Raw genomic sequence first — 13,275 nt, 5'->3', positions numbered from 1 at the left:
TCTGTCAGTCTCGTAGCCGTTGGCCACATCCAGCCTCCGAGAGCGGCTCTCTCCAGGGGGATGAGGCTGGGACTGAGAGCGGGGCTCGTGGCTGTACTGAGTGTTAGTAACAGGCCAGCGCTCGGCTTTCGTCGGACCCCTGCCCTGGCTGCTGTAGAGCCGCGACTCCAGATGCTTGAAGCCGTTCTCCGGAGGTGACAGCGAGCGGGAATGAGGCTTGTCAGGGGAGTCTGGGGAGGAGAAACATACAGTTACAACCGGCTTTTCAGATGCAATGTAAAAAAAATATTTATTAAAGTTTTATTTTAAAGTTAATTGGAGGTTTACAAGAAAAAAAAAAAATCTGTTTTTTTTTTGCATCAAAATTTCATGTTTAATTAAATGTGTGACTTGTTTCTTTCCAAAATAAGTTGTTGTTTACATAATATATGAGTGTGAACTGTGTTTATTTATTATGTATATATAAATACAAACACATATGATATGTTATGTTTATATATTAAATATATTTATATATAATATAAAATAACAATATAAATATATAAATGTATATACATGTAAATATGTTCAAAATATATACTGTATGTGTGTGTATTTATATATAAATAATAAATATACACAGTACACACATATATTATGTAAACAAAAACTTTTGTGTGACTTATTGTTTCTTTGTAATTATTGGTGAAATTTAGTAGCAATTTCTGCAATTTTAAAACTTCAATTTTGTTTCTAGAAGTACACAGTTATATGGGTTATCACTTTTTTTTTTGGCTGGACCTATTAGTATGTTTAAAAACACAAATTAAATTCAATTAAATGTGATAAGCACGATTTAAAATTTGTGAATTAAAATTAGTGATTGATATTGTTGGGGAGTACAAAGTAAAAAATGTCTGTCATGATATCATTACGAAGAAAAAAAGCATTAAAACAATAAGAATCTTAGTTTTGCATTTTATAATTTATATGCAGTTTTTATATCGTTTCTTTTCAAATAAAAAACAATATATAAATAATAATGTTCTTTATGTACACGATAATAATTATTACATATACACATACATACATACACAACTGCATCCAAAATAAAAGTTTTTGTTTACATAATATATGTGTACTGTGTATATGTATAAATAAATACAAACACATGCATGTATATATTTCAGAAAAATTTGATGTTTATATATTAAATATATTTATATATAATATAAAATATAACAATATAAATATAAATATTTTCAAAATATATACTGCATGTGTTTGTATTTATATATACATAAATATACACAGTACACACATATATTATGTAAACAAAAACTTTTATTTTGGATGCAATTAATCACGATTAATCATTTGACAGCACTGACATATATATATATATATATATATATAGTACAATGTAATGTAAGTATATTATGTTTTATTCTGTTACATAGAATAAAAAATAAAAAAAATTTCAAGAAGTTTTACTTGTATAATATGTAACAGAATTAAGAAAAAGAATATAATACACTTACATTATTATACTTTTTATTTATATACTTTTTTATTTTATTCATTTGTTTTATTTATCTCATATACTTATATTTCTTAGCTTTGTATAATTTGATTTAATACTTTGAGAAGGTCAAGGTCAAAAGTCTCTTAAATATCAAATAATCTGACAAGGCAAGGATTGTTTCCTTAAAACGCAATGATATTTATGAATGAATAATTCATGATGTAAATATTTTTAACACAGAAAAAAAAAGAAAACACTTCAGTTGTAAGGATTCGATTCTAAGCTTAAGCATTTCAGATTTGTCAGTCTTTCATAACCAAACTATGTTTGAACAAAACTGCATTTAGCTTTCCAAACAAGTATTTTGTGCCGCTGTGTGAACACACAGCCTTCGTAAATTACACAAACACCATTCATCGATGCTGAACCCGCTTCCAGTCTACAGGCCAGAATCATCCATCTCCGACATATGCAGTGTTGCACTAATAGCCTGGATGACCTTTTTTCTCGTGAAGGTGGCAGAGTGACTCTCTTTGGGCAGAACAGTGCTGATATTGGCACTGTTAAATGGACTGGCATAGAGATTCTGCGGCAGCGCAAATCCATACTGCTCCACTGCCAAGTTCACTATATTGTCATGCAGTACAAGCTTAAAAAAATTGCATCATCCCATTAGATATTAATGCAACTTTGACTTGTGGCCATCACACACACTGAAAAAAAAAAAAAAATTCTCAAACAGCCTACACAGCTAGATTTCTACAAGACGAAGGCAGTCTGGTCTGAGATCTAAACGATGAAGGCTAAAAAGCCATTAGTAAGCTATATACCTACTTAAAAAGGGTAAAGCAAAGTCCAGCAGCTTGGCTTGCAAACCACAATTTTACAGCTTGTGAGCAATAAAAGGAGATGGTAATATTGGTCACATGACGCCTGCACAATATGGTGAACCGGTTTCACTGCACATGAGAAAATGTCATTGTGATACCCATAAACGTACATCTACATGGCCCAGTTATTATTACCATGCTAGAGAAGAAGTGCACTTTATTGTATTAAATGTACTTCAAACCTTAAAAGTATATATTTAAAAAAAATGTACTTGCAGAAAATAGAATATTAATGAAATAAAAGGCCACTTAAAGAGAGTACACTTTAGTGATTGTGTTTCTAAACACACTTTTAAAAAGTCCAATTTGTTATAATTTCAAATTAAGTTTTACCTTAAATCACATTTGAAATCAAATCATTATGTTTTAATAATCTTTTGTTGTGCTTTAAATTACACTTATTGTGATGTGTTGACCAACATATTAAAGCACACGTAAAGTGCTTGCGTATAATCTCAACTGTAGTGTTATTGAACATTACATTTAATATTAATACATTTTAAATGAACTAAATTGCAACTTAATTACAGATGTGTAATTACAAATATATTTAAACACATAAGTACATTTTAGTTAGTTCACTTTAACCATATTTCAATAAACACTTGAAGTAACAATTAAATTGCATGTGAAGAAGCACAGAAAAAAAAATCAGATTTAAAAATCTCTCTAAAGTTCAGCTAATTGCATTTAATATAAATTTAAAATAACATGCAATTAAGCGTCTGAAAATGTAAGTATATTTTTCCATAAGTAGTACTGATTTTTAAAAGTGTACTTTTTTCCACAAGGGATTATTACTTTTAAAGCAATAGCTAACCTAAAATAAAAACTCACACTCATATTTAAAATCCGTATGGTTTGTTTTCTTCTGTAGGACACAAAATGAGAAATATCAAAGAATGTACTAGCCATTTTCCCCATAAAATGAAAGGAAAGGGAGACTCTGAATTAAGAATCTCATTCACTTTCGTTATATGGAAAAGAGCAGCCAACAGATTCTGCAAAATCTCTCCTTTTCCATTTCATATAAAAAGCAAGCCATACGAGTCTGGAACAACATGAGGGTGAGTAAATTCATACTCTCAGAAAATGGTACTAAACTGTCACTGGGACGGCACCTGTTCAAAAGCTACTAATATGTGCTTTTGAGGTACTAATATGTAACATTTAAAGTTAAATTAAATACACAGATGCACATTTCAGCTTTTGCACCTTAGAGTATACTGCGCCAGTGACAGCTTTGTACCTTTTCTTCTGAGAAAGTGAGCTCAAACTTGTCTTTGAAGCACACATATGCTTCTGACAAACAACTGACGCACACACTTCTCAGCAATCATGCAGTGCTCATCTTTTCTAAAACAGATGACTTGATCTGATGGACATGTGTCCCTTATCGTTTCATTAGAAAGGCTCCAGCAAAACCTTTAGGGTCCTTTGAGTGAGTATCACTGACCTCATCCAGCATTAGTGTGGTTATGCAAGTGGAGCTTCTGTGCAAGTGATCCAGTGCGGCGTGCTTGATCTAATCTCTTCAGCAAATTTAATGCGATGTGTTAATATAGTCATTTTTCATTTGGAATTAAACTCAGTTATAATAAAACCACCTGGAAACTTGGAAGTGGAGGTGGAATTACATTGTATTATGATATGTGACATGACTATGACTATTCATTTTGATGACTATGATAGGAATGATTAAACACTGATAAAAATGCACTGCTATTTTCACTATAAAACAAAGAAAGCATTACATTTCCATCCCCTGATCTCTCCGTTTAGGGTTGCATGATATTCACTTGTAGAAAAATCTAAATATAACTTTATAATGACCCATTATTAATTTGCGCTGGAAAAGCACAAGCGAGGCCGAGGAACCATTACAGAGACTACAGTCCTCAGCGTGAGGATGGAGCACACGTTAGCGGTAATCTGTGTTTTTAACACTTCTCGCTGACCCCGGGTTACATAAGAACCAGCAGAGCACTGAGAGCGAATTTATTCCACTCCAAAGCTCTGCTAAAAGCTCCGAGCGTAACTACCACACATCTGTGCTTCTCTAAAGAGGACTGAGAAGACATTTAAAGTGCTCTGACTGAATACAAGAGAGCAGAAGTGATTAAATTTCCTTCTTGCTATGGTTGCAAAATGTGCTTGTTCAAACCCTGAATACACTACACTACTTATTTTTGACGTGTGAAAAATCTTTAGTCGAGGGCAGCCCTAGTCATAATGTCACCTATGATCAATTTAATGCATCCTTGCTTAATAAAAGTATTAATTTCCTCTTCTTTTTTTAAATATATTACTTGCCCCACACTTTTTAAATGGTAGTGTTTCATAGCGTTCACAAAAATATAAGCAGACATTTTTTTTCAACATTAATAAAAACAATTTTTTTTTAATTGTTTCTTGAGCAGCAAATCAGCATATTAGAATGATTTCTAAAGGATCATGTGACACTGAAAACTGGAGTAATGATGCTGAAAATGTAGCTTTGCATCAAAATAAATTTAAAATATATTCAAATAGAAAACTGTTATTTTGAATTGGAATAATATCTCACAATATTATTTTTACTGTATTTTTGATCAAATAATGCAACCTTGGTGAGCATAAGAGCCTTCTTTCAAAAATTTATTTATTTAAAAACAATTATGATTATTTCAAACTTTTGACTGGTAGTGTATAAACAATAGTAGAAGAAAAGCTTGCATTCATAAACTTCACTAAATGGCATTTTATTTAAATATCTTTCCCCAAAACAGTCAAGATGTAAAATTCTTACCCCGGCGCCTCAGTGTTTCTGGTCTCATCTGTGACCGATCCGAGTCCTTCTTAATAAGGTTAAGGGGACGGCCTTCTTTCGGCAGCTCCCTCAAAATCTCTCTGAATCGACTCTGAATCGGTTCAAAGCTCATCTTCACTGTAAGACAAACAACACTGATAAGGATAAACGTGGCATTTTCACCAGAGATTCCACAAATTTAAGCACAAGGCACTGTTTCAGCAAAATCCATATGCAGGTCCCACAGAGGTATTAAAAACTATATAGCTTGAATTAATTAGCTTTACTATAAATGATCATATATCAGGGTCTCAATCTAGTGCTTTTTTTCGATACAGGAATTCTGAAATGTTAATGTAGCCATTAAAAAAACTGTCAAGTATGTTTTATGGATCTGCTGTAAAATCCATAAGCAGCACCCTTGAAATAAAGCATTAGAGTATACTTGAAGTTAAGGATTATTGGGATGGTGGGAGAAAGTGTGGCCTCTGCACTCTTTAAATACACCCCTGAGGTTTCTGGGAAGGACAGTAGAGCCTAAGAGCCTTAACGGCAATCTGTGTGTGTGTGTGTGTGTGTGTGTGTGTATTTATTGGGATGGTGGGAGAAAGTGTGGCCTCTGCACTCTTTAAATACACCCCTGAGGTTTCTGGGAAGGACAGTAGAGCCTAAGAGCCTTAACGGCAATCTGTGTGTGTGTGTGTGTGTGTGTGTGTGTGTGTGTGTATATATGTGTGTGTGTATGTTCCAGTATTTTTTGCTGTGCTGTAGGAGAAAAGCAGTGAAGTGTTACAAGAGAGCAAAAGAGTGAAAGAGAGACAGATAACAGAAAGAGAAAGGACATTTCTTGCCCTCAAACACACTGCAGTCACATAACGGTCTCTTAGTGAGGGGTTACTAGACACAGCTGAGAAAACATCACGCTATCGGCGATCACATTCGCAAACATACTTAAAAGATACAGATCTCCTTCTGAACTGTGTGAAGCTTACTCTTACAGTGGACCGAAGAGATATGTGGACATCTAAGCCACATTAAAACAAACGAACAAAAAATAAAATAAAATGGGGAAAAAAACAAAAAATTGAACAAACACAAAAAAGAAAAGAAAAACAAAGCAAACAAAAAACAAAATAGAAAAAAGCTAAAAGAAATCAACAAAACCAAAGCAAAGAAAAACAAACAAAGCAAACAAGAAAAAAAATAGCAAAAAATCAAAACAAAATAAAAACAAAAAGAAAAATAATAATAAGATAAACCAACACAAAAAACAAACAAAAAACAAAGCAAAACAAAATAACAAAATAAAACAACAACAAAAAAGCAAACAAAAAACAAACCAAAGCAACAAATGAAAATAACAAAATAAAGCAAAAAACAAAACAAAATAAATAAAAACAACACAAAAAAGCCAAACCAAAATAACAAAATAAAAAAGCAAAACAAAACAAAACAAAACTTACAAAAAAAACAACTGAACCAACACAACCCCATACAAAAACAAAAGCAGAGCAAACAAACAAACAAAAACGCACACAAGAATAAAACTACAAAACAAAACAACAACAAAAACAAATAAACAAAACACCAAATCAACTAAGTGTTAACAAGTAAGTGTGGCTTAAGTATCATATAATTGCTAAGGTCACTATATAATATATTATATTCAGACTGCTTAAAAACACCGTCAAAACAATGTAAACATGTCCATGAAATAAACTTATTGCAATGACTTGGCAGAAAGTGGCAGCAAGTTGCTGTCAGAATCTATTAAAACTTTGTTCAAATTGCAGCTGTGCACTTGCATCGCTGAGGACTCTAATAAAAAGACTCATTTTGCACAGCTTTATAAGCTATATCACCAAGCCAAAGGGAATATTTTCACTGCCTAAGGACAGAAAGCCATTACAAAGTTGATCTAAGAGCTTTTAGTGGAGAGGAAACTTCAACAATAAAGAGAGAGACGCATCAAGCCATTATGGTTTGTAATAACAGAGGAATGTGGGCTACTTGAGTATGAGGCCATAAGTCTCCCTGCAGGTCTTTCTTGTCTGTGTTTGTCCAAACATCCTGCTCTGCTCTCTCCGATCCTCTGGGTATTAAAATACTTTGTGGGGCAACAGTGTTGCCTCCTAGAGAGAACATTTCGACCACTGCACCGTTCATGAAAGAAGCATGAGGATTGGGAAGGCTGACACAGGTAAATCAAGATAATGGAAATGTTTGGGTATTTTGGGTCCAGGGTTATTATAGTTAACTGAAAATAAATAAAATATAAATAAAAAAATAAAAAAAATAAAAAATAAAAAGAAATTAATTATTTTACTTAAAATGAAATCGACCTTGACTGAAATTAAATAGTAAAAATACCTAAAACTAAAAAAAGTTTTTCACTTGAAATAAAATAACACCTTAAACTATATCTTTTTGTACAAAAATAACTGAAACTGAAAAAATTAATATACACACAAACAAATAAATTAATAAATTAATAAATACATACATACATACATAAATACATACAACAGAATTTCTTAAACTTCAAAACCAAAAATACATTTTTATTCAAACTATTAATAAAAACTGTACAAGTATCTCAGTGATACTAAAATAACACTGTTTGTGTCTTTTGTTTGAACAATCTTGAGCGGGGAAATTCATTCTTGACATTCAAATAAGAATTTTTTTTTTATCATTATGTTGTTACTAGGGCTGCACAATTAATCAAATTAAAACAGAAATTGTGACAGTGACTACGTTTACATGGACTTCAGTAATCTAATTATTTACCTTATTCTAAATAAGCCAATATTATCTTTAGCCGGATTAAGGTAATCAAAAATCTCTGTTTACATGGTAGATTCTTAATCGGAGTATTGTCTTAATCGTATTAAAATCGGAGTATTGTTGTCCATGTAAACGTACTCATTATCTTGCAATTTGTACAAATTAATGCATGTGAATAATAGTCCTAGTCATAACCAGCAAGTCATTGTGAGTTGCAGTAATAGCAATTATACAATTCACATCGTTCAATATTTTAGTGATTCAAGCGCTTTTATATCTTTAAAAAAAAAAAGTAAAGTTTATAAAAGTGCCTTTATATCTTTATATCTAGCAATTTGTAGAAATGAATGAATGTAGTGCAAGAAAGTAAATAATAGTTCCAGTTATAACCAGCAAGGCATTGTGAGGTGCAGTAATAGCAACCATACAATTTGAGGTGCCAGTGTTTTAAAGGAGACATATTATGCCCCTTTTTACAATATGTAATATCTGCTAAAAAAAACATCTGTTTTGGTTCTGATTATCATGTTTATCGCGCTGAAATCATGCGTTTTAAACCATATGAGTTTAAACTTCTTATATACGGTTTTCTGAGCGCACACATCCGAAGCACACGGACAGAAAGCGGCTGTCACAGCATGCGAGTACTAAACTAAGTTCTCATTCACACACGAGTTTACGTTAAAAACACACATGAGTAACAAAAACAGTCGATTATGTCTGTGAAGATAAACAGCGGGGAAATAAATCGCATGTGTATATTAGATCTGTGTGGCAGCAGCAATATACAGTAAATAAATCAATAAATCCACTGCTCTGTTGTCTCCTCTGAGGCTGGGACTCTAAACAGTGTTCTGTGCTCGTCTGTGCAGCCAAAGACAGAATAGTTAGCATGTTTTGCTCAAACTTTTGCCATGGCATTAGAGCTAGTACACCGTTGTCGCTTGCAAAATCAAAATGATGACGGCACCGTGGGTGGAAACTGACAGATTAAGGGGCGGTAGTATTATAATGAGATCCCTTTGCCACATCACCAAGGGAGTTGCCACGTCACCAAGGGAGCGAAATCTGACGCGCTCGTTTTCTCAGATGCTTGCAGAAAAAGGCTTACCTAAACAAAGTTACTGGGTTAATCTTTTTCATGTTTCCTTGGTTGTTAGATGCACTGGGGACCTGATTATAGCACTTAAAACCTGAAAAAGTCAGATTTTCATGATATGTCACCTTTAAGTTGTTTATGTGTTTTTTTCTACCTGGTCCTCTGCTGCCGCTGGTCTGGTTACTGCCACGACTGAACACAGAGGGAGGCTGAGACTTCTGCTTCAGAGTACCATGATTTGAGAAGAAAGCAGTCAAGTTCTCTCGCGTCAACTCCAACTTCCTTCCACCCGGTATAGGCGTTCCTGAAAGAGACACGCAAATCATTTCATTCTTTATGCACTACTATTTCACTGTGTTTGTTCATATGCACTACTGTTATTTTACTTTACTGCACAGCTTGCTGAATTAATTTATTTTGTACAAATGTACACTTTTTGGTATGTCACCAAAACTAAATCTTGAAAGAGGCAGAGAGGAAGAAGGGAGGGAAGGAAGAAAACACCCAGTTTTCAAAGAGAAAATACATTCTGATTTAATTTTGTACTGTAAAATTAACATTTTCACAAAAAAAAAAAAAACCTAATACCTAAGCTCTAATACCTAAACACAACAACATTTCCATCACGTTTACCAATTCGAACACAAAATCATATTGTTATCTCTAAATGTCTTTGATTTGTAGTGAATCATCACTATTAGCGGTGCAATGATTTACATTTACATTAAGCACTAGTTAAGCATTGACTCAAGATTTAAGTTTATTCGTTACATACAGTTATATACAGAATACAACTTGCTGTGAAATGCAAACATTACATTGCATATGCATCAGTCTAAAAACAACAAACAATGGTCAATTAGTGCTAATTGATACTAACAATCGACAGATTCACATTGACATTATCCTCTCTTATAAAATAAACTTTCTGAAGACAGAACTGTATTTATTAACTACTTTAATTATATTTTGGAATATTATTATATTTCAAAACATTATTTAATTTTTATTTTATATTATATTATTATTAAACATTATTACATTATATTTTAGAAAAGATATTTATTATATTTTGGAACACTTTATTTTGAACTTTTTTTTTTTTTTTTTCAGGACACCAGCATCTGAAATTTCTGGTGCTTAAATAATTATCTGTGATTATTCTCATTTTTTAAGCAGAATGATACATTTTTATTAAATGCGTTAACATTTTTTTGTTAAAATGTGAACTCAATATAACTAGTGCTGTCAAATGATTAATCGCGATTAATCGCATCCATAATAAAAGTTTTTGTTGCATGCATGCATGTGTGTGTATTTATATATACATAATTAATATACACAGTACACACACATATATTACATAAACAAAAACTTTTATTATGGATGTGATTAATCGCGATTAATTATTTGACAGCACTACATATAACTGCATTGAAACTTTTTTTTTTTACCTGGTGCTTCTCCATTGACTGAGCTCTTATTTTGGGTAGCACTGCTGTTGGTCTGCTGGGCCTCGTCTGTTACCACAGCACTGCCATCAGGGTTAGAGTAAAACAAGAGCAAGGGCTGGAAGTGACCTTTGATGCATTTAGTGCCCCCCAAAAAAAAAAAAAAAAAAAAAACAGTAACCAAAAATGAGCTCTTTAGCATACAGAGAGCAGTTACCTGAAGTGTTAGATTATTATTAGATGTGAAGGCTTGCACGCTTCAGAGGTAAGAGTACGCAGGCTGCACTGCAAAAGTCTCTCCAGGCAAACAGATGTAACCTTCCTTTTTAATTACCAGCCACAAGAGAATGAAAGAGCGAGCAGTGCTTTCTATTAAAGAAACACAATTATCTGATCAGTCAAAAAAGAGCAGGCAAGATTGTAAAGGAGATGAATTAAGACGTGCTTAATCAACAAAACAGCTGTTCTCTTGCATTGCGTACTGGACTGGCTCTCTCTATACTGTAGGTTTGCACACACACGTCTACTGTAGTGCACATATTGTGTGTGCGAGGGTGATTTATCTTGGCGGTGGAGACAGGCAGCACCAGCCCAGTGAGAGCTGAAGTGCACACGCAAGCACACTACTGATATATCCACTACACTGCATCGCCACTTATTTCACATGTGCTGGCTGCCTATCAAAATCCTTTGATTAGTGGCATTGTAATTTTAGTATAATTGAGATTGTATTATAGTTTTTATTCATATTTTGAATTATTTTATTTTTATATTTTTGTTTTCATTTTAAATTTTAGTTAAGTTTTAGTAATTTTTGACATTTTTTTTATATGTCTATGTATTAGTATTTGTGACCCTGGAGCACAAAACCAGTCTTAAGTCGCTGGGGCATATTTTTAGCAACAGCCAAAAAAAACATTGTATGGGTCAAAATTATCGATTTTTCTTTTATGCCAAAAATCATTAGGATATTAAGTAAAGATTATGTTCCATGAAGATATTTTGCTAATTTGGACAACTTTAAAGGCGATTTTCTCAGTATTCTGATTTTTTTGCACCCTCAGATTTTTAAATAGTTGTATCTCGGCCAAATGTTGTCCTATCCTAACAAACCATACATCAATGTTATTCATTCATTCAGCTTTCAGATGATGTATAAATCTCAATTTAAAAAAATTTACCCTTATGACTGGTTTTGTGGTCTAGGGTCACATTTGTATTTCAGTTTGTATTTGTATTCATGGTTTCTGCAGGTTTCATGAAGGCAAATTTAAGACTTTAAGACCTTTTTAAGGCCAAGTAAAGAAAATGTAAGGAATAAATTTAAGGGAAACGTCAATATGTTCTCTAAACGTAAATTTGGGGGGAATTCCTTGGGATAAATGTAGTTACTTGGGCGAAACCACAATGAGTGAATGACTTAAAAATTTGAAAATACAACTTCCTTCTGATTTAATATGAAATATTAAATAGCTCTGCTCCCAACTACTGGAATACAGAAATAACTTTGGAAATATGGAAATGACTATCTTCTGATCACACTGCAAAAAAGTGACATTCTTCCTCAGTATTTTTGTCTTGTTTTCCAGTGCAAATGTCTAAAGATTCTTAATTCATGATGCATTTATTTGAGAAGCAAAATGACAAGTTTTGTGTTCTGTGAAACTGATCAAAACACAGCGGGTTTATGAATAAAAAGAACAAATATCCGCTAATGTACTTAGGAAATCAACTCAAATCAAAATAAGTTTTCATACCCCATTGAAAGATATTTGTTCCATTTTTGAACTCAATTTTGTTCAATTTCTCTGAAAATGACTTCATATGTTCAATTTGCATTTCAAGTATATTGTTAAAAGCGCTATATAAATAAAGGTGACTTGACTTGACAAGTAAATGTATCTTGATTTAAAGATGTTCAGATATTTGTATTGGAAACCAAGACAAAAATACTGAGGAAGATATACATTTTTAGCAATGCATATAAGACTTAATGCCATTATGAAAACACAACATCATGTTTTTTTACAATCTGTTTTTGCTAAAAACTCTAAATGCTAAATTTTTTTTTAAGTGTTTCAAAATCAAGAGAAAAATATAGTTTGCATTAAAGATCTGATGAAGAAACATCCTAGAATCCCTTTGTGTTAGTGTGAGAATGGAGGAAGTATTAGTTAAAGTGTTAAGTTACAGGAAATAAAAACATGTAATCAGTTCAAATGGTAAAAAAGTTTAGCTATCTAAATGTGCAGATGGAGGGAATGTTTGCTTAATAACACAGCATGAAAGCCAGGACTTCTGGGTAGGCATTATGAATTGTGTACATATATAGACAGAAGGACTAGATAACACGAAAGTCTAGTCTCACCTCCTTGACAGTGGCATCATCAAAGAAAACCCATTTGGATGATTTGGTGTGGTAGGTGAAGGCACAGTAATGTCTGCTGGAGTAACAGATCATTCCCACCAACAGCAGCTCGCTCTTCTTTGCACGCTCGTCTGTGACACGGTAAAAGAGCTGCAAAGACAACCAAATGCAGATATTTAGGCAATTATAACAAATATCTTACAGCACAGTTTTCTACTAATACTGAAGGTTCAAGGTAGTGATGCACCAAAACGTTGGCAACCAAAAATATTTGGCCTAAAGTGCAAAAAAAAAAAATTTAAATTAAATAAAAATGTGAAATAAATAAAAACAAAGTATATATATACTATATATATATATATATATATAGAGAGAGAGAGAGAGCGAG

The 13,275-nt window shown here is 32.7% G+C and overlaps 1 protein-coding gene across 1 annotated transcript in view; it reads right to left on the bottom strand.

The window, feature by feature from the left end:
- LOC107691868 (inactive ubiquitin carboxyl-terminal hydrolase 53-like) overlaps positions 1–13,275 on the bottom strand; it is a 39,471-nt gene that overhangs the window by 12,691 nt on the left and 13,505 nt on the right. The window contains exons 8-12 of the mRNA XM_016490692.1: positions 12,888–13,037; positions 10,523–10,637; positions 9,223–9,372; positions 5,183–5,320; positions 1–230 (exon numbers count right to left, since the gene is read on the bottom strand). The exon at positions 1–230 is cut by the window's left edge and continues 455 nt beyond it. Coding sequence (XP_016346178.1) covers positions 1–230; positions 5,183–5,320; positions 9,223–9,372; positions 10,523–10,637; positions 12,888–13,037 — 783 coding nt within the window. The remainder of the gene's footprint in view (positions 231–5,182; positions 5,321–9,222; positions 9,373–10,522; positions 10,638–12,887; positions 13,038–13,275) is intronic.

Source organism: Sinocyclocheilus anshuiensis, unplaced genomic scaffold (genome assembly GCF_001515605.1).
Source record: "Sinocyclocheilus anshuiensis isolate Anshui unplaced genomic scaffold, SAMN03320099.WGS_v1.1 scaffold206, whole genome shotgun sequence".
NCBI lineage: Eukaryota > Metazoa > Chordata > Actinopteri > Cypriniformes > Cyprinidae > Sinocyclocheilus > Sinocyclocheilus anshuiensis.
Note: the sequence above shows the minus strand (reverse complement) of the source record. Positions and strands in the feature narration are given on the sequence as shown.